Source organism: Nyctereutes procyonoides, unplaced genomic scaffold (assembly GCF_905146905.1).
Source record: "Nyctereutes procyonoides isolate TBG_1078 unplaced genomic scaffold, NYPRO_anot_genome, whole genome shotgun sequence".
NCBI lineage: Eukaryota > Metazoa > Chordata > Mammalia > Carnivora > Canidae > Nyctereutes > Nyctereutes procyonoides.
Genome location: NW_026575044.1, coordinates 46,458,717 through 46,481,452, shown reverse-complemented (window position 1 = coordinate 46,481,452; position 22,736 = coordinate 46,458,717). Strand labels below are relative to the sequence as shown.

At 39.0% G+C, this 22,736-nt stretch overlaps 1 protein-coding gene across 1 annotated transcript in view; it reads left to right on the top strand.

Annotated features, from left to right (window-relative positions):
* The window catches only part of LAMA1 (laminin subunit alpha 1), a 159,723-nt gene that overhangs the window by 16,728 nt on the left and 120,259 nt on the right, over positions 1-22,736 (top strand). The window contains exons 2-3 of the mRNA XM_055324601.1: positions 9,931-10,101; positions 10,288-10,400. Of these exons, the coding sequence (XP_055180576.1) occupies positions 9,931-10,101; positions 10,288-10,400 (284 nt within the window). The remainder of the gene's footprint in view (positions 1-9,930; positions 10,102-10,287; positions 10,401-22,736) is intronic.

The following is a 22,736-nucleotide window of genomic DNA, read 5'->3' as shown; positions in this document are numbered from 1 at the left end:
TGATTTCAGAAACAGACCGTGGTAGTGAAACTGAGAAGATACAGGATTATCAATCCCAGCGAGAATGCTACCGAGATAATTCAAGTCTGTGTACTTTTGATTGAAGTGTTTACTCTGGTTGTTAAATGTATTTGTCTGCGGTTGGTGTCCAAGGAAGGAGATATCTCAGATGATTTCTTTGTTTGTAAGGGGTCCCTGTAGGAATGAATTGGAATCAAAGGAGCTGTAATCTGGTGGATCCAGCCACTTTGGGGTCATCGTACTGGTGTTCAGTTGCAGCTGGTAACTTGAACGCCGACTGATTTGATCAGAGGTACATGGCCACTTGGGAGGACAGTCCCAAGCTACTAGTAGGTGCATGAAGAATTAGAGCAAAATGAAAATAGGGGGCCCTTTGTTTAAATTATGAAAACTTTGAGGACAGTTTCAATGGAGCATTAAACCAAGGGTGAAGGCACTGGTCACACGCCCTTGAAGTGGCCATGGGCTACATTCCTCAAAGATGATGCCAATGTTTTAAAGCAGAAGCAAGTAAAATCTATATAATAGAACACAGGCAGAAGTAAGAGAAATAATTAATTAAGACCTTGAAGGGTTAGTAGAAAAGTTGATGGTTTTTGGAAGTGTTTGGCTGGTTAAAAAATGTGGGATTAACTGATGTCTTTAGGTATTTAAACAAATGTTATAAACATTGTACATATTATACACAATATAAGCAAAATATATGATAGCATTTTAATTCAACAGGCTGTCCGTGTTCAACATAAAGGCCATCCTTGCTTTTTGACCCTTCTTTTAAGCTGGTCCACTCCTGTGAGGATCTAGAAGGAGGGAGGAGGAATGGGGCCTTCCCAGGGCAGTGGGAATGATACAGAATTGTCAAAATATGTGTGTGTGCAGGAGCTTTTGTGTTTTGCCTAAATGTAATAATGTTTTCGGCAGGTAGAGTATTTAAATTGCTGCCCTTGGCAACAAAAGAGAAAAATACTTCCTGATGAATGAATAATAGTTTTTGTCTCTGCAGCTAAACTCTTATGCTGAATCAAAACCCACGAAGTCACGGGATATAAACATCAAATGAACCTTTGTGGGAGGAGTAGGCGGGTCCTGATGAGGTGCTGTCTTCTGCAGACAATGTTTGTGGCTAGCTGGTTCATTCCGCTTATTCATCTTTCAGTGAAAACCTCTGTCTTTGTCAAGGGTACCTTGAGTCCATTGCTATGGAAATGGAACTCAGCAAAACCCTGTGAAGGTCTTTTGCTCACCACCCCCTCTGGTTTTCCCGAGATTAAACTTCTCTTCATCTTCCCACATGAAACAAACAAACAAAAAAAGTCAACTGTGTTAAATGCCAATCTCCCCAGAGTTTGAATTTGACTTTTCCCTTACTGATTATGTAGGGTTTTTCTTTCTTTTTCCTTCTCCGCACTGTGCTGGAAAGGGCCTTGGAATCTCTAGAATATCTTAAAGCTTTTCTTTTACTAACAACACCCATCAATGATTAAATTGGTTTAGTCCAAAAACCAAGTATTTGCTTTTGAGGGTGGAGTAGTGGTGGGTGGGGAGCCACTCTCCACCTGGTGCTGTGCTTCTGCCTTGAGCTGAAAGGGCTCCAAGCCTAGAGAAGACTCCAGGTCATTTTCATTTATTTAGTTTTTGTAAAGAGATTTTATTTATTTATTCATGAGAGACACAGATAGAGAGGCAGAGACATAGGCAGAGGGAGAAGCAGGCTCCATGGAGGGAGCTTGATGCAGGACTCCATCCTAGGACTCCTAGGCTCCCAGGTGCCCCAGGTTGTCTTCATCTACAAATTCTCCCACCTGTTCAATTTTTGAGAGAGAAAATAACTCACTGGTAACTTTCAAATAATTCCTGTTGGAAACAAAAGTCCTGTTTAACACTAAGCAAGCAAACCTTTTGCATATTTCAACGTTAGCCTTGATAGTGTATTATTTAAACATTCTGAGAATTATGGTATTTGATATACAAAGCAAGCTCACTTACTAGTGATTAAAATAATTTTTTTTGTTTATGACAACCTGAAATAGAGTTTCTTTAAATGGTGTGCTCCTGTTAGGATAACGTGGTTGCAGGTGTCTCACAGAAAAGGGACAGAAGAGGAAGGAACCAGTTGTTGCAAGGAGCCTCTGTCAATTGCTGGTCAGTCAGAAGTAGAGGTGGGAAAACAGTTTAATTTATACTTTATTTTTCAGGTACACCTAATTCATAATATACAGGCATATTTGCATTGTTTCCTAGAAAAAAATCATTTGAGGTATGATGCATTTTCCCACAACTTGTCAGTAGCCTCTTGAACATATTTTAGGAATTGGGGGTGTGTAAATACTTTCAGATTAAACCCTCCTCAGGCTCCCCCACCCTTCCTTGCACATAGGCCCCCAGTCCTGAGCACTTACGAATGTGTCCCTGAAGCCCAGCCCCAATGTAAGCTCTGCAGACCAGCTCCAAATGTAAGAAATCACATGATAACTCTACACGGGTGATTTTGTTCCCTTGTGGGAAGGAGATAAAGATGTCATGGAAGTTTCCATTAGTTTCCTTGAGGCATCTCATCTTCTGGCTCAGGCAATCTGGATGACAGTAAGAGCTTGTTTTGCACTCTGTGCCCTGAGCTGGAGGCAGTGCTATACCCGGCCCCCCTGGTCAGGTCACTGGAGACTTCGCCTGAGCAGGACATTAACTCTTGGCTTGGCCAGGGCCCCTCTCACTCTCCTTCACAACCTGCCTGGATCAGAAGATCAGGGGCTCTCTGGCTGCCTTTGTCCAGGGATGAACTAGATTCCTGGAAGCAGAGGTGGGGGAAAGGAGACAGTCGATTCACAATACTTTAGTCTGAGCACTTTCCCTTCCTGGGTTCTTGACTTTTTGGTACCAGTGGGCCCCTTTGGCAAAGCTCACGGACCTGCTCCTAGCATGTTTTTGGTGTGTAAAAAATATGTTACAAAGAAAACCAAATATACTAAAATATTGTGCTGCCCCTCCATGGCTAACTCTTCCTTTTTTGTGTGTGACTGTTCAAATATCACCTCCTCTGAGACATCTTCCCTTGTCATCTCTTAGGACAACGAGAGAAGATTGTGATTTACAAAAGGGCCCCTAACTTACAGGGATTTATAACCACATAGTGTTGCAAAAGCAATGTCAGAAGGAACAATCAGAGAAGAAGAGAGGGAGGAGGCATGATGGGAGGGAAGGGGGTCAGGTGTGAATAGAGTGAGCAGTCCTGCTTAGCCTTCTGTGAAGTGAGTCCCTGCCTTGGAGGGTCTAGATTTTCTCCATGCCTCCTTCCTGATGCACATCACTCTGGCCTGAATGCGTCTCTTCTATTTAAAGGTAGAGACTGTCCAGACTCAGTGACCTTTAAATGCAAATGTGCTACTTCATCTAAAATGTAATCAGAGAAACAGTGGCTCAAATACATGAAATATTAACCATGTAAGTGTAATCATATTTGAGAAAATTTATTTATTTTGAGAGAGAGAGAGGGGGGGAGGGAGGGAGGACACAGCAGGGGGAGAGGGGTACGGAGAGGAAGAGAATTAGAAGCAGATTCCCTGCTGAGTGAGGAGCCCCTACGCAGGGCTCGATCCCAGTACCTTGAGATCATGACCTGAATCAAAATCAAGAGTTGGAGCCTTAACCAACTGAGCCACCTGGGTGTCCCTTTCTTTCTTTCTTTCTTTCTTTCTTTCTTTCTTTCTTTCTTTCTTTCTTATTTATTTATTTATTTATTTATTTATTTATTTATTTATATAAAGAGAGAAGGGGGAAGGGCAGAGAAAATCTTAACCATGCCCAGCACAGAGCCTGATATGGGGCTCAATCCCATCACTCCAAGACTATGACCTGAGCCAAAATCAAGAGTGTGGATGTTTAACTGCCCCATTAAATATGCCATATTAAATAGAACTTATTGTTTTGGAAGAATTGCTTGTGATGTAAATTTGTACACTGGGAAGTAGGCAAGAGTCAGGGAAGCGCTATTGCCATAAGCATAGATCAGAAGCAAAGCTAACCTCTGAGGGTTCTCTGGCTTATGATGAAGGTTGTATGAAACATCATTTGTTTCTCTCCTACTCTTGAGAGCCAGAAGCTCTGAGGATTGACTCCTGAAGAAGCAGAGAAAGAAGGAAGGAAGGAAGGAAGGAAGGAAGGAAGGAAGGAAGTCAGTCATTTTATATTTCTATTTCGTTCTTTTATCCAAAAAGATAAAAGAATGACCAAATACCTTCTCTTTGCCTTTCTTGTACATTGAATGGAGAAAAGTTTTTCTCACTTCATTTTCCAAATGGTGGACCTGTTTACCTGATAGTCTATCAAGGTAAAATTCCAGAACCACAATAATTTAGAAGAAAAAGGGCTCATAATAATATTAATTTAATAGTTGAAGAAATAGAGGCTCTGAGAGGTTAATTTGCCTGAAGACATATAGGAGAAGAGTCTAGATTTAGGCTTCTGGTCCTGAGCATTTGGTAGTGATCCAGGCACAAGAGAACATTCTTTCATTTATGTTTCATTCATTTATTTATTCTTCATTCAGTCTTTATTGGGCATTCACATGAGCCAGAGGCTAACTTAGGATAACTTCTGCCCCAAAGTAACTCATAGACTCAGACTTGTTTTTATTTTTCGGAGCAGGATAGTGAGGGGAGAAAACTGGGAGGGGGCAGGGAGTTGGCCTACATGCTAAGTGCAAATGGGGCGCGCTGATGAAGGAAGGACAAAATAGGAACATTTACATTAGCCCAGAATTCAGGAAAGATCAGGGCTTAGCTTCAAGGCTGAGTAGGGGTGACAGGTTATATGAAATGTGCAAAGGAAAGGAAATTGAAACTGATTTGAAGACCAACAAGAAGAGCCATGAAAGGATTTTAGACCTGCCTTTGCCTCATCTGTCTGCCTGGGTTATCCCTAACCGCATTTCTTGTTCTAGATCCTCTCCTCCAATATGTTTTCAAACATTGCGGCATTTTCAATATTATTCTCACTAGAATCTGTGAGTAGATACCTCTCTTTCCCTTCTGATTGGGAGAGCCCCGGGGTTAGGAATGGCCCAGTTCATTCAACCTGTTGTCTCAAGGGAGATGCTCCTGGCATAGTGCTTTGCACCTAAGAGATTCTCGCTGAAAGTTTATTAAACTCGATCAAACATTCTCATTTGCTTTTTTGGACTCATGTGGGTACATTACTAAATGTGACTTCATGTATCTTCCTAAAAAGTAAGTCATTAGAATACTTTCATACTATTAACTTTGAATATTAATTTATTAGAATACCTTGATGTTATAATCCTGGAATAGTGTTAAGTGCTTCCAGGGTTTTTCTTTGAATAATGCCATTTGTAGCTGTAAAGGAGTGCTGTTTTTATCGTTCAACCAGGCAACTACTATCCTTCAACAGAAAGTACTAGCAAACAGGGTAGTTTATTTCTAACACTAGCCTTCTCTAATCTATTTAAGATGGTTAATTGGGTAATGGGCAAGATTAGGGAAGTGAGAGGTGGGCAAATGGAGAAGAAAATGGATTTGAATATTTTTTTAAAAATCACAAATTTCTTAATTCAGAAACTTACATTCTTATTTTTCCAAATTTCTCTATGATTGAATAAGTGGATTTGATTATTTTTCAAAATAAGGCCTCCTGACAGCAGTAGCCACTTTGATTATTCAATCCCGTAAAGTATTCATAATTTTTAAATCTCTTCTGGGGAATAAAATGATCTGAAAATGTTGCCATAGATCCCTTTGCCAAGTATTGCGGGTCTTTTTCTTTTCAGAATATCATATTGATTTTGAGTATGGATTAGTATAATATTATATACTAATATTTTGTAAAACTCAAAAATGTTTTTCCCCCCAAACAGACAAAAAGTCTCATTAGAAAAATTCATGCTTCCCTTATATACAAATGCATTAAGGCTGTCAACCATTAACCCTGAATTATTTGACTGAGAAATATTGATGAAAAAGTTGTTGCCATTGGCTTTAGGGGGTAGTCATCATTTTAGATACTCCAGTTTTAAGGCAGCAAAAATATTTTCTGCTGAGAAAAAAAAATCTAGAAACATCAAAATGTGAATTATTGAAATATCTGGAAGTCTCTCAGATGAAAACGTTGGTAATTATGTGTAGTGGCATTGTTGGCTGCCAGCCTTATGGCACTTTTTTTTTTTTACCTCATATTAATAAGAGAATTTCCAGTAGATTAACATGGTCCTGAAATGCAGTTAAGAAGGCCAAATGTACTCAGGCTGTAAAGAAAGGGGATTAAAAAAAAAAAAAAAGAAACTATTGGTGAATGAGAAGGAATTTATTTCATGCTCAATGGAGTTTGGCCTCATGAAGTCTTTAGCTACTGGCTAAATACAGGCATAGAGGAATGAGTCCATTGTGTGTCCTGAATGAGGGAAAATTACAGATTAGTATTACAGTTACACTGACTAAAGTAAATAATATCTCTCGACAAAAATGTAGAGTCTAATTTACTAAGCACATAGTGAGACAGTGGGGAAACCGTGCCACATAGATATCCCGATGTGGCTTTCATTCTGCCTTTGATTTTTATGCATCAAATCTAACGTTTGTTCTTGCTAAGTTCTGTATCCCAATGCCCTTTCTTACCCTTTGATTTCCTGTCCCTCTTACGATTTGAAGCTCTGGTAGTTTCCCTGTATTGAAATATTTCAGTGGTCTTTGAAATGATTCAGCGACCTGAAGTGCTTTTTTTTTTTTTAATTATTTTTAGCACATGCTTTTTCTGGTGTGCATTTCTACCTTTCTTTCATCTTCTAGCAGATACGGTCCATGTGCAACAGGGAATTGTAATTATTCTTTAACTGTGGAGTGAGAGTAAATGTATTATGTAAGGAATAATGTTTAGTACATCATTTTTTTTCCCCAACCATTAGCTTATCTGAGAAGAAAGATTCAGTTTTAGTGAAAGACAACCAGGATATTTTTATGACGTTAGCTATTTAAAGGTTTTCCTACTCAGCCATGCTGATGAAGGGATTTATTTTTCTCTTTAGTAAAAGATATTTAGGATACCAGCAAGGTAAGAAGATGTAGAAGTTCATCAAAGCCTATCTAGTACAAAGGCCTACCTGCTGCTGATTGCTAGAATTGAGATATTCTTCAACCAAATTATGCTAAGTTTAAGAAGTTTTGAGTTTCTTTTTCTCAGTGACTCAGGGCAGAGACTCCTGAGTCCAGGGAGCAGGTGCCCTCTCCACTCCCAGCTGCCCTCAGTAACTCAAGGCTATTGAGGTTCTCCAGAGTGGGAGCAACCCCTGGGCAGGAAGCAGGAGTTCCGTTGATGTCAACTGGACAGGGAGAGTAAAGAAGTGAAAACATCTGTTAGGCTACCATGTAAAGTATTTGTTGAAAGAGAAATGCTTTGCTAAATCAATTCCCATGACCTTGGTTTCTTTTTCCCGCTTGGCTAATCTGTGCAAAGGGAGTAGATAGAGTTGGTTGTAGTAGAAATCTAAATACATACAAGTACTGTAGAGCCAGAAAAACATCATTTTAGCTATAAGGATAAAACACCAAAATTTAAAACCATATTGTATTTTAAGTCATTGGCTCATAATATACTTTCAAACCAGATTACTAGAATAGCATGGTCCTAAAGGATGGAGGAAATTAGTATTAACCTCAGTACCAAACAGAATAATTAGCAGCTCCTCCTGCCATCAAAGTACCACTCCCAAGAATTCCATGTCATGTTAGAAACTGGATCGATATATAAAATATAAGTGTTGAACCACTGGTTGATAAAAATAATCCTCTGGGGAACTGCATAATTATACATAATGATTCAGCTATTTCTTCATAAAGCCTTTTCAATTAAAGAAGAATTCCCTTTAAAGGAATATGAAAACAATCAAGTGAACTTGGTTTGAACTTTAAGTTCAAAGTGAAAATATACATAATATATTAAATATTATATATGATGTAAGTGTATGCTGTGTTTCATAGGAAGAATGCTCTAGAACACAAATATTCAGTAACTATTTTTTATTGAGAGACTAAGGGCCTATTGAGTTGAACAGGGTTATTCTCCTAGGATAGAACACTACTAATAGGTCTGTTTTATGTGGAAAGTCTTTGGCAGACTATCTAAAATGTTGGTTCTTAAATAGATACATAAGTTTTTTTTAAGTGCAGTAACTTATAAAAAACATTTTTATTTTGTAATTTCAATTATTTAAATGTTTGTAACAGAAAATATCATTGGAAACATTAGGCAGTACCTAAAAAATAAAAATTGAAGACAAATTCCTTCTATATTACTAAGATTACATCGTGCTTTTTCAGATTTCACTGGAATAGAAACATTGCAGAGATACCATTGATCTATGTTCTTTATAAAGAAAAGATTATCTTCTGTGATCTTAGAAGATCAAATTTGAGTCAATTAGAGAAACCCCACGTAGCTAAGACAACCCCTTTTCAATGCATTCTCTCCGTCCACAATGTCCATTTAGGTAGAATGCCTCTCCAGTGTCACATACACCATCATTTATAGATCTTTATGGAATCTTTACAGTTATTATCTTCTTTTACCAAGATAAAACGAAAGTTCTAAAGAACCTAAAGGAGTTATGCTTGTCACAGTCATCGAAAATTGTTTTCTGAATAGTTTGGACCACTTGCTTAAAGATAAAAATCGTTGGGATGCCTGGGTCACTCAGAGGTTGAGCATCTGCCTTTTTGGCTCAGGGTGTGATCCCAGTTCAGGGATCGAGTCCCACATCAGGATCCCTGGGAGGAGCCTGCTTCTCCTTCTGCCTATGTCTCTGCCTCTCTCTGTGTTTCTCATGAATAAATAAATAAAATCTTAAAAAAATAAAGTTGTATTCACCAACATAAACAGGCAGTGATGGAAGAGGAGAGGAAGAAAAAAAATCCTAGATAATTATAGGAAAGAGCTTGTGAGTACTAGCAGAGGCAATGTGAATAAAGTGAGCAGAGAATGGATGCCCTTCCTTTAAGTGAAAGATGTTTGAATTTCATTGGCAGATACATGCATTGGATTATTTGAAACTTGTCTTAAAACCTATTTTCCCAACTTTTTTTTGAAGATTTTTATATATTTATTAGAAAGAGAGAGAGATATAATGCACCAGTGGGGGGAGGGGAAGAGAGAGAGGGAGAAGCAGACTCCCCACTGAGTAGGGAGCTTAATTTGGGGCTGGATCCCAGGGCCCTGGGATCATGACCTGAGCTGAAGGCAGATGCTTAACCCACAGCCACACAGGTGCCCCCGCCAACATTTTATTATAAGATTTCAAATCAGAAAAGTGGAAAGAATTGTACAATGAATCATCTCTCCTCCCACCTAGACCCTACAATGAACATTTGATTCTTTCTGTACAACCTGTGTATCCCTGTTGCATCAACCCAGCTTATTTTTTGATGCATTTAAAAGTGAGTTTAGACACCCATACCCTTTTCTCCTAAACTTTTAAGCATTTACGTCAATATTTGTTTGTAGTTCTTTTTTTGTTTTCAAGATAAAATGCACATACTGCAAAATACTCAAATCTACCCAAACTGTAGATTTGTGTATTCTATGATTTTTCATAACAGCATATGTCTGGGTAATCCAAACCTTTATTGAGATTTAGAATGTGACATTACCCCCGAAAAGCCCCTCATGTCTTCTCATAGCCAATCCCCACTCCTTGCAACTGTTGTTCTGAGTTTCTCCTGGTAGATGAGTCTTGCTTGTCCTAGAGTTTCATAGAAATGAAAGTGCTATATATACTGCTTCTGTGTAAAGCTTCTTTCATTGGGTGCGTAGACTTAAAAATCTTTTTGATGCACCTGCAGAGTAAGATGACATAATCATGTTCTTTTAATTTCAAGCAGCTAAGCTGATTTGGTGAATCTTGATTTTCAGGGCTGTTTCCTGCCATTCTCAATCTTGCCAGCAATGCGCACATCAGCACCAATGCCACCTGTGGTGAGCAGGGGCCCGAGATGTCCTGCAAGCTTGTAGAGCACGTGCCCGGTCGCCCCGTGCGCAACGCGCAGTGCCGGATCTGTGATGCCAACAGTGCCAACCCCAAAGGTAAGTGTTGCTCCTATTCAGAAGTACCCTTGATACTTCTTGAAATGATGGCTGAAGACTTCTATTAGGAGTTATGGATACTGTATTCCCCTTCTCTGTTATTCATTTCCACTAGCCTTGCAGTTTGGAAGTCAAAAACTTTAAACCAAGAACTGAGAGGCACACTTGTATGTTTTCTTTTGACAGAACGCCATCCAATCTCAAATGCAATCGATGGGACCAATAACTGGTGGCAAAGTCCCAGTATTCAAAATGGGAGAGAATATCACTGGGTCACAATCACTCTGGACTTAAGACAGGTAGGTCAGCTGGAACCATTGAAGAATGTCTATGGGTTACTGAGTTGTACTTTTCTGATGACCTTCAGGAAAGTCTGCTTGTTTCTGAGCATGCTTGCACTCTAGTCACACTGTTTTTCCACCAGGTGAATTCCAGTGATGTGCAGAAGTAGTTCATAGTATCATTTCTTGCCACATTTATCATTCCCAGGTGTCTATGAGAAGATGAGTGAAATTGTTTCCATGTGGTTTGATATTCTCTGAAGCTGTGTCAGCAGGGCATGCCCAACTGTTCAGGAGTCTATGTCAGGCTGTGTGCTGCATGTCATCAGACACCCCGGGGGTGAGGGAACCAAAATCACCGTTCCTTATGAGGTTATTGTTTTGCTATTATCACTGCACAAAGTTATTGCTTAAGGGTTGTATATAGAAAATAAGGCTAGGAAATAACAGGGCTAATGTGAAGCCTTTTTGGCTATGCTTCTGCCCTAGCATGCTATGCTGTCTGTGAGGTTGAGAGTAAGCTGGAGAGATCCAGTACTACTGTGAGCAAGCCTTTAGTGTGAGCCGGCAAAGGCAAGGTATAATTGACTCCGGCCACACCTGTGTCCTCTTGCTTTGCTTCAAGACCACATAGGAGAATGGAGAGAAACACGATCTGGGTCCTGCTTGTCTCGATATTTCTGGGAAAAGGAAGGAAAAGGAAAGAAATCTGAGTGGATAGAAGGAAAAGAGAGACAGCAGGTATTTTGGAGCTATTGTCAACATTTCCCATTTGAGTTCTCCAGAGAAGCCATGGCATGATATTCTCATTTATTTCCATTCAATTTCTCTCACATTAGAACTCACCAATATCATGTTAAATATCAGCTGAAAGAGACAAACAGTTGAAATATGTCCCGTAGGATTGAAATAGGCATTGTGGAAATTTAATGGCGAATAATTAAAATTCTTTGAATAAGTGATAGTTTTAAAAATGTGCAGGATTTTAGGTAGAAGACAAGGCAATGCTGTGTATATTCACGTACAAAGAACTTCTGTTCTCTAATAATAACAGTAAACCAGGTAGCAAAATGCGAAGCTTAGAAAAATTTTTTTCCCACGTTTCGGTTCATAGTATCTATTTGAGTAAAACAACACTTTCAATTGTTTTCAGCCCTGTGTCTTGAAGTAATAGGTCACGTCTTCATATTTCTCCCTAAAGAAAAAGTCTCTCCATAAGTCTCCCTAAAGAAAAAAAGAGTGCCCCTTTTGGCCTGCCTGATCTTTGTTTTTATTTCAATGGTGAGAATGTGTCTGCAGGAGATTTTGGTTTTCCCAACACTTTTTCTGTTTATTTTCCTTTTTTGAGGGAAAAAATATAGCCATTTTCACCATCAGGAATGTGGTATTATATGAGTTCAGAGGCAAACTAACAGCTGGACGTTTTACATATAGATTTCAGATTCATGTTAGACTATCATTTATCTTGCATGTGTCACATTTGACTTCACTCTGAAGGGAACTCTTTTGCTTTAGGTTGAGTTGAGCCAACGTGAGGAATTCCAGGGAACATGTCAGTTTAAGGTCTTTAAAGGCATATCTCAAAAATAGGCATGTACACATAGTTATAGGCCTCAAGGTAATTTCTAGCATTTTTAGATAAGCTTCCAAATTAAGATTACACAAACTAATTGGTACTCTGAAATGTCTAGTATCAAATTTTTGTCATGCTTTCAGTTTTTTAGAAAGTGCATTTTGCTTATATCTGAAAAAATCTCTCAGATTTGTTTATTTATTGAGCCTTTCTGTTATGCACATTTTTAATATGTAGAAACCACACTACAATGAACATGCATGTACCACCTCCGGAACTCAGAGATTGTTAAACATTTTGCAATGTTGATTTCATCTTCCCAGTTTCCACATGAATGGCAGTCATTGTGATATTGTACCAATATAAGTTTTTTGTATCTTCAAAAAATAGAGATTTGTCCTGAATGGGCACCATGCTATTAGCAGCCCCAACAAAATTAACAGCTATTTCCTTTTTTTTTTTAATTTTTTATTTATTTACGATAGTCCACACACACGAGAGAGAGAGAGAGAGAGAGGCAGAGACACAGGCAGAGGGAGAAGCAGGCTCCATGCACTGGGAGCCCGACGTGGGATTCAATCCCTGGTCTCCAGGATCGCACCCTGGGCCAAAGGTAGGCGCCAAACCGCTGCGCCACCCAGGGATCCCGAGCAATTTCCTAATAATAACTATTTTACTGTCTGTATTGAATTTTCCCAACTTATTCACCAACGTCTTCTGTAGCTGTTTTTCTTTTACAAACCAGGATCCAGAAAAACCTGATCATTAGACTTCTTAAATCTCTTCTATTTTGAATTTCTCTCTGCCTTTTTTTTTTTTTTTTAAGGAGATTGAGTTTTTAAATAGTCTAGGCCACTTGTCTTGTAGAATTTGCCACCATCTAGATTTGTTGGATTGTTTCATTGTGGTCATGTTAACATGTTCTTTTATGCCCCCTAATTCCTATAAATTAAACTCAACTGTAAAGACTTAATTAAATTCCAGTTAAATAATTTTTGACCAGATCACGTGATCTGCGATCGTGGCTACCTCTGTTGCTCCCAGGGCTGGTTGTTCCACTAGTAATGAGGCTAACCTGTGTAGGTATTGACAGCTGATCTTTCCCTTGTAAAGTTATCTAGCCTTTCCTCCAACACTTCACCCTTGTTTCCTGGGTCTTACCAACATTCAGCTCTAGAGCTTGGCTATGCCTTCAGATGACTTTTTTTCCTTGTCAGAATCTGTATGTTTCCATGAAAAAGCCAACCATTATCCAGCTACTAGTTAATTTCTAGATAATACACTCCATGAGGGCAGGGACCCCTGGCTGTTTTCTTCCTCTTGCTCCTCTTCTCTTTCATTTTCCTTGCCTGCTAATGTTTACAGGGCCCTCCTTTGTTCCCTCTTGCACACCCAGGCCTCAGCAGGAATTAGGCTCTGACTGGATAATTGCACTGTGAATCCATGCTTTGTTCCCACATTTCTCTCTGCTTTTTTTTCACAGCCTGATTAAAAGATGATGGTCAGTAAACAGACCTTTTGACTGCTTTGTTTCACTTCTGTAAAAATGTAAATTCCATGATACAGATTTCTTTCTTTTTTTTTTTAAGATTTTATTTATTTATTCATGAGAGAGAGAGGCAGAGACACAGGCAGAGGGAGAGAGAAACAAGCTCCCTGTGGGGAGCCCAATGCAGAACTCGATCCTAGGACCCCAGGATCATGATGTGAGCCAAAGGCAGATGCTCAACCACTGAGGCACCTGGGTGTCCCTATGATACAGATTTCTAAAGTAAAATTGTAGATAGACCTTAATATCTTCAGGAGTCATAACAACTTCATATTGTAACTTATTAAGTCACATATTCATATTCATGTGACTTAATTAATATGTCAGCTCCTGAGGTTTTATGACCGAATTATCAGCTTCTTTCTCTGTTGGCAAATGCTAAAGACTTGGATCCCATTCCTGATTCTTGAGTGGATGACCTTGTTGGAGTTGTGACAATTGTAGCCTCCATGTATTGTTTTTGGTTACATGAAAGATAAACTAAAGAAATGAGAAAAAGGGGTGTTATCAGAAAGTTCATAAATGTTGCCTGGTTTGCAAAAGATTTAACTACACACTATTTGCTTTAGTAACACATTACCAGAGGAACAATTAGATTTATTTTTCACTTCTTTAAAATAATGCCTGCCATTCATTTTGGCATAGAGTCACAAAATTTCTGAATTTACACTGTTAGATATTTAGCAATATCTTACTCTAAAAAACAATGCATGGGAGTTAAATGAGTGTGGTATTTTTGTCTTAAGAAAAATAAATCTTAAGAGTCATTCTAACACAGGTAATGCTAACTTGTTAAGTGGAACAGAGTACTGCTCACTGTCAAGTGAGTTCATAGCTTGCTCTTTAGCACTACACCCCCTGAACTGAGTTAGGGATCTTTTGTGACAACTTAAAATTTTAAAGAAATCACTCTGAGTGAGAGATAGCATGCACATTTGATGGACCTTGACTTTAATGATTGTCACCATTCTTTTAGGTGCTGCTAATGATATGAAAAATGTACTCGTTATGATAGAATTTCTCAATTGAAGAACCCAAGGATTTCCAGTTTGAGGCACACTACTTTCAAAGTTAAGACACCAGACAGAATCTTTAATTGTTAGGGAAATTTGAAAATCAAAATCACAGTGAGATACATAGTTATTACAAAAAACAAAAACAAAAACAAAAACAAAACAAAAACACCAAAAAAACCCCAAATCAAAACAAAACAAAAAACAAAAAAAAAAACCACCCGAACAACAATAACAACAAAAAAACAACCAAACAAAATACCCCCAAAAACAAAAAAATGGGAAATAACCAGAGTTGGTAAGGATGTGGAGAAATTAAAATCATTGTGCATCGCTGGTGGGGATGTAAAATGGTACAGTGCTGTGGAAGATAGTATGGTGGTTCCTCAAAAAGTTAAACCAAAAATTTCCACATGATCCAGCAATTCCATTTCTAGATACACACCCCCAAAGGAACTGGAAGCAGGAATTCAGGGAGATACCTGCACACCTGTGCTTATAGCAGCATTATTCACAATCGCCAAAAGGTGGAAGCAACCCCACTGTCTGTCAGTAGTGAATGGTAAACGAAGGTGGTATGTAAGTAGAATGGAATATAATCCTGCCTTCAAAAGAAAGCCAGTTCTGACACGTGCAACAATATGGATGAACCTTGAAAACATGCTAAGTGAGATAAACCAAACACAGAAGGACAAATACTATCTGATTCCACTTACATAAAGTACCTAGAATTGTCTAAGAAGACAGAGAGTAGAATGATGGTTGCCAGGGCTGAGGGGAGGAGGGAATGAGGAGTTCACGTTTAATGGGTGCAGAGAGTTAGTTTGGGAAGATGAGAAAGTTCTCGAGGCAGATGGTGGTGAAGCTTACACAATGATGTGAATGTACTTAATGCCACTGAACTTAAAATGCTTAAGATGGTCATTTTTTAATGTCATGTACATTTTACCACAGTTTTTCAAAGTTGGTATACTCTGGCATCCATGCCGTTTTGTATCAGCCCAGGTCCATCTACTCAGGAAAACAGAAGCCACATGAATTATTTAGAGGGATATGTGTAGCATGAGGAACAGGTTAAAGAGCGTTGGAGAACTAGGGAAGAGAGTACCAGGGTAAATCAGGGATGCTGAAGGCTGAGGGGGAACCATGGGAGGTGTTGGGTTATTCACACGGAAAGGCTTAGAGGAGGATGCCTCATCTCTTGCCTCCCCTGCTCCAGCCTTCCGGCCTCCTGCTAGTGCCTCCACTCAAAGCCCCACAGAGCAGAGTATAGAAAGGTGGATTAGCTGCAATAATGCTATCATGTATTACATATTTATTATGAGTGTTACATCATCAAATTCTCATACTCATGCAGTGAGTTTGGTCCTATTATTCTCTCCTTTTGACAAATGACACAACTGAGACTTAGGTAATTCAGGTAACTTGCTCAAGGGTAGGACGCCCTGAGGTTCGAGAGCCCGGGCTCTGTCTGCATCACTGGGCAATCCCACCCCTTCAGCTGAGATTTTTGACGTATATGATAGTGTCCTGGTATTTTATTTAACCTTAGAGCATGAGCATTTCCAAACATAACTAAAACTCATTGTTACATAATTTTTAAAGTTGCAATAATAATTTTCTACATGGCTTACCCATCACTTGCAGAGGAATTCTCAGCCTGACACCCTAGTTATTTTCTGTTATGGGTAATAACTTGAGCTTTCGATTAAAAGGGATTGACCTCAATGTATGCCAATGATGTAATGCAGTGAATGCATATCAGTTTCAAGGTTCATGTTGCAAGTTTGTTTTATTTTGATTTTTGCATTAAAAAGGAATATTTATCACCTGTATGTATATAGGAATCTATACTTCATATATAAACATGTCTATATAATGTGTATGAATAGGACTTACACAGTTGACCCTTGGACAATGTGGGATTTAGGGTTACTGACCACCTATGCAGTTGTGTATAATCTTTGACCTCCCAAAATTCAACTACCAATCTGATGTTGACTGGAACCCTTCTAGAAATCACATTCAATTAACACATATTTTTATGTTATATGTATTATATACTGTATTCTTAACAATCAAATGAGGTAAAAAAAAGAAAATGTTATTAAGAAAATCATAAGGAAGAGAAAATACATTTCTAGTTCTGTACTGTATTGCAAACAAACCCATATATAAGTGAATTCATGCAGGTCAAACCCATGGTTTTCAACAGGATATAGTATATAGATTATATATAGTATGTGTATGTAATGTGTATATATTGTATATAATGTATATATAATGTATGTAATATATAGAATTTAATATTACAGAATTTAGAATGATACGGAATTTAGGAAGGTAGTATTGTGGAATTATGTATAGGAGGTACGGACTCTATATATGGCACATTGAATCTGGGTATGTGAATATACAATCTGTATATCGCATATTCATATACAATGAACATATATAGGAATCTATATATATATATATATACATACACATGATTATAGGTTATAGACTACACAGCATTTTTTTTCTTCATCCATGTTCTTTTATCTGCTCTCCCCAACAATCCTGGAATATAGATGGTCTCCTCTTTAGAGGGAAACATATTGAAGCACATAGTGTTCAGTGGCTTGCCCACGGTCCTGTGGCTCTATGTGCTGAAGCTGGGATTGGACCAGGACTTCTGGCTCCTTCCCCGCTATGCTGCACTGTCTCACCTCATTTGTTTCTGATCTCCTGTCACCATTTTCCTCTGCATTATGGGGAGACTGGCCAGATCTCTTACAATCTCCTCCTGATTTGGGATGGTTCACATTCTTCCTCATCTCTCCTCTTACTCTCTTTGCTCACGTTGCTGCTAAGCGGGTCACTTCCCTGCAGTGACTGATAGATCTGGGGTGCTACCCACCGTGTAGTTTTCGGCCAAGAAGCAGGAAAATGAATCAATGGTTTGTATCCTCCTTTGAAAGTGTTTAAACGGGGGTGGAAAGTTTCACTGGGGGTGGTCAGATTTGTGAGTTAAATTTGGTAATGTTCCTTTAGAAGATAAAATATGTTTCGTAGAAAAGGAAATGTTTCCTATGGTGCTGAAAATAAAGCTGCCTTTTGAAGCCGTGCTTTATTTTCTGTGTAGGTTTAATTAGGAAGTAGCACTTTGTTGTGGGAACATAATCACAGAGAGGCCTTTGTTTTATACAAACCTTGAGACAATAGCTGCTTGTTTGCTGGGTTTTCTAAAACCTCATTAATTTGGATGTTTGTTGTTTTTTCCCTAAAGTTTCTGAAAAAAGGACCAGAACTAGATTGAGGTTTATTATTGTGTCATCCAGATAGAAAGTGTTTGCTAAGCACGTTGACAGGGTAAGAAAAGAACAGACAGATTTCACAGTCTAAAGACAGAAAATCTTGAAATATTTTTGAAACAAGAATTGCATGTAAATTGGAGCTTCTCATTACAAGCAAGTCTCGGCTGTTCATTAGAAGAGGTCAGGCACAGACCCTTCTTGGAGAGCTTGTGTGGGAGGAATTACTGTTACCGTATCCTTGTACGTATTCAAAATGATTCATTCTTTCAATTTTCTGTTACTTTATACTGGTCCCAACCAATTTCAGATACTCAGTTTTTCTTGAATTTGGTGAAAAGAATAGATTGGGAGAAATCTTAAGCTTTTCATTGTGATTTGGAAGTGAGCCGCACCACATTCTTGTCCTTCAGGCATTTTTATCTTTGTCGTCCTGTTCTCTGCAAAGCTGCATCCCATACTATCCCATGTATCCCATAGATACGTCTTTCTTTTGTGTTCACATTTTTATCTCATTCTATTGTTTCATACACAATTTCTCCAGTTATCTGTTGCATATCTATTGTGTAAGAAATCACTGCAAACGCCTATGACTTTAAACAGCAGCATTCATTTTATATCTATCCCAGTTTCTGTGGGCCAGAATTTCAGGAAGCGCTTGCTTGAGTTGGGCGTATGCCTAAGACTGCAGTCCACGGAGGTTGGAGGGGGGGCTGCTGGGGGCTGGCCAGTCGCTCCCTTCATGTGATCTCAGCTTCTTGGAGTGATGTCTCCATGTGGCCTGGTGTGGGCTTCCTCCAAGCATGGCAGCCTTAAGGCAGAGTGCCCGTATGGCAGTTCACAGCTCCAGCATGAGTGTTCCAGAGAAAGTGGCAGAGGTTGTGTTCCCATGTAGACCTGGCCTCCAGAGGGACGCAGTATCACTTCCCTGCTCTGTGGGCCACCCAGTCACTGAGGGCAGCAGAGATTCAAGTAGAGGAAATGGGAAGCAACTGAGGCCTGCCAGTGGAGGAGGCATGGACAGTTGGATACCTGTAAAATCACCACTGCCTCATTCTTCTGAAAATGGCTCTCTCTGAGGGGGTTCATTTGCCAGCCTCCCAGAGCTTATCCTGAGGGGCCACGCCCTTAACTTTAGGAATCCCAAAGAGCTAAAGGATCAAGTGGGGACACAAGTATTGTACCTTAAATTGTCCAGTGTTTGTGACCAGTGAGCTGAACAGATTCAAATAACTGAGGTCAGGCTTTAAGAACTATGTGGACTTTCGTTTCTTAACAAGAGTTACTTTTAAGCTTTAAATGATAAAGCTTTATCATCAGTAGTTTGCAAAACAGTCAAGCATAAACATTTTTTCATTTAGCACAGTTTCGTTTCCCATTCCCCCCCCTCCACTTTTTCTGTTCTGAATGGCAGAGGACTGGCCTCACTGTTACATCTAAGTCAACAGAGCCCCTTAGACTGAGCCTTGGGAAAAATTCTGGGAAATCAGCAAAGATAGTTTCTGGACCCTATCAAAATATACTTCTTTGTCCCCAACTGTTTTGGCTTCAAAATAAGGATTTTTTTTTTTGGAATATGTATGGAAAGAAAGAGAGGTCTGTTCTGAAATCATTATTTCTTCCTGTTATATCAAAGCTAAAAAAAGATGTTTTAATTCCTGAAGAAATATTTCTTTGAAAAATACAGTGCAGTTGGAATCCATTGTAGCATTTGCTCCTTTTTTGTTTTTTTGTTTTTTTTGTTTTTTGCTTAATGTTCTGCTCACATTGCAACATCTTTATCTTTCAAAAGCTGTAACAAATATAAAAGCAAAGTAGCTCATAAATACCTCAGCTATACCTCAAAATAGCTCTTGTGTTTTTAAGGTCTTCAATCGACCTTTTCTCTATGCAGAAATGTCTTTTACATTGACATAGAAGCAGATATTTTTTTAAATACAAAAAAATACAAGAAAAAAAGTTTTTATTTTTAACAATTTTTTTTTTAAGTAGGTTCCAGGCAGAGGGTGGAGCCCAGTGCAGGGCTGGAACTCAAAACCCTAAGATCAAGAACTGAGCTGAGCTCAAGAGTCAAAAGTTCAACCTACCAAGCCACCTAGGTTCCCCATAAGAAGAAAAAGTTTTTGAAAAATCACTTGTGATTCTAATTACCAAGAATTACCTTATGATCTATTCCATCAACTCTGAGGAACACTGTACATTTTTAATAATTCATGATCTCTTCTTGTTGGGTGCCAGTCTCGAGATTCCTCAATGAGGGATCTCTGGGTGGCGCAGCGGTTTAGCGCCTGCCTTTGGCCCAGGGCACGATCCTGGAGACCCGGGATTGAATCCCACGTCGGGCTCCCGGTGCATGGAGCCTGCTTCTCCCTCTGCCTGTGTCTCTGTCTCTGTCTCTCTCTCTCTGTAACTATCATAAATAAATAAAAAATTAAAAAACAACAACAACAACAAAAAAAAAAAAAACCCAGAGATTCCTCAATGAACAAGACAATGATGACCATCTGGGGAAAGCCCTTAGCTCAGAGAAAGTATACCACAAACAGTGGCTTCCTTATAAATGCTGGTTATTATCACTTCCACTTCAACCGTTATGTAAGGCTGAGCCTGGCCCTCAGGGCTCTGGTCTAGTGGCAGACCTCTTTGGTCTAGTGGTGTAGGTTGAACAGAGGTTAAGCATGTTTGGAGAACACAGGGGAAGGGCAGCTTAGGAGATTGGGGAGACAACCCAAAAGTAGAGAGTGAAGGAGGGGAGAGGAGAGGTATACAGCAGAGCAGCTAGGGAAAGGCATGTTTATGGAGCTGAAATAGTATATCCAGTCCTATAATAAAGATCTTCTTTCATTTTTCCTGTTGATTGAGATACATTTTACACACCATGGTATGCACTCATCTAAAGGTATAATTGGATGGGTTTTGATAAATACAGACACCTGTGTCAGCTGCAGCCTTATCAGGATACAGACCAGCTACAGCATCTCCACCTGTCCTTTCCCGGTCAGCAATCCACCTGCCCCTCCCTGTCCTGCCACCAGGGGAACCACTGTTCTGAATATTTCTCCCTTGAGAAATATTTTATATTGCTTTGCTTATTATATAATATATAAATGGAAGTAAATGGTGTGTCGTTTTGTGTCTGGCTTTTACCATCTGCTGTTGCTTGTAAGAGTGGTTTGTTTTTTAATTTCTGGGTATTTCATTTCATGAATGTAACAACATTTGTTTCTCCATCCTCTTGTTCTGTTTGGGTTATGCCAGTTCTTTTTATCAGTGCCTATTTTATATAATTTATTTTTTATTGAGATGTGATGACAGATAACATTGTAAGTTTGAGATGCACAGCTTGTTGGTTTGAGACATTTATGTATTGCCGTATGTTTACTAGAGTTGCATTAGCTAGCCCCTCCTATCATGTCATGTAATTTTCATGTCTTTTTCTGTGTTGGGAACAATTAAGATCTAGTCTCTTAGCGACTTTGAAGTTTGCTCTGTAGTATTGTGGACCATAATCACTGTATTATGAATTAGATCCAAGAACTTCTTTATCTACTAGTTGCTATCATTTTTGGCTGTTACAAATAAAGCTGCCATGAACATTCTTACAAAAATCTTTTTCTGGACATGTTTTTATTTCTCTAGGGTCAGCATTGCGTAGCCAAAGGATATGTCAATATTTAACTTTATAAGACATTGACAAACCCTGTCCAGAAGATGTCTTTGGGTGAAAGGCTCTTCTATCTGGACTCACTCTCCTGTGCTGCCTGCTGCCCAACATTTTAGAAGCACTCTTTTATATCTTTATCCAGTTTTCTAGTTGTTTACTCCTGGAGGGTCAGGCAGGACCAATTTCTTCTTTATGCCAGCATCTAAATTCCTGCAACAATTTTTTTTAAAGATTTTATTTATTCATTCATGAGACACACACACACACACACACAGAGAGAGAGAGAGAGAGAGAGAGAGAGAGAGAGAGAGAGGCAGAGACACAGGCAGAGGGAGAAGCAGGCTCCATGAAGGGAGCCTGATGCAAGACTCCATCCCAGGTCTCCAGGATCACACCCTGGGCTGAAGGCGGTGCTAAACCACTGGGCCACCAGGGCTGCCCAACCTGTAACAATTTTTATTGGCAGAATAATAGGTCACTATTTGGGCACATGATAATTTATTCAACCTGTTCCCATTGTTGGACATGCAAGGTGTTTCCAATTTTATAAAATCATGCTGCAGCAAATATTTGAGTATTTTTGTGACTTCAGTGCTGATTATATTTTCATGTACATTCAAGAAATGGGATTATTGGGTCAAAAAGCTTAAACATCTTCCAACTATGATCTGCCTTATTTTTTCAAAAATATTGTTCCCTTTATAGATTCAATGACAGTGAATGAAGGTGTATGTCTCACAACCCCTCAGGAGCACAAAGATTTTCTTTCAAAGAACCAGCTCCTGGTTTTGTTGATCTGTTCTACAGAGTCCTGGTTTTTTTGAATTCTGTTTTAAATTATCTCTCCTCTCCTGCTTGGTTTAGGCTTTATTTGCTGTTCTTTCTCCAGTTCCTTTAGGTGCGAAGTTAGTTTGTGTATTTGAGTTTTATCCAATTTTTGGAGGGAGGCTTGGATTGTGATGTGTTTCCCTCTTAGGGCTGCGTTTGCTGTATCCCTAAGATTTTGAATGGTTGTAGTTTCATTTTCATTAGTTTCCATGGATCTTTTTAATTCTCTAATTTCCTGGTTGACCCATTCATCTTTTAGCGGGATGCTCTTTAACCTCCATGTGTTTGAGTTTCTTCCAAATTTCTTATTGTGATTGAGTTCTAGTGTCAAAGCATTGTGGTCTGAAAATATGCAGGGGACAATCTCAATCTTTTGGTATCAGTTGAGACCTGATTTGTGACCCAGTATGTGGACTATTTTGGAGAAAGTT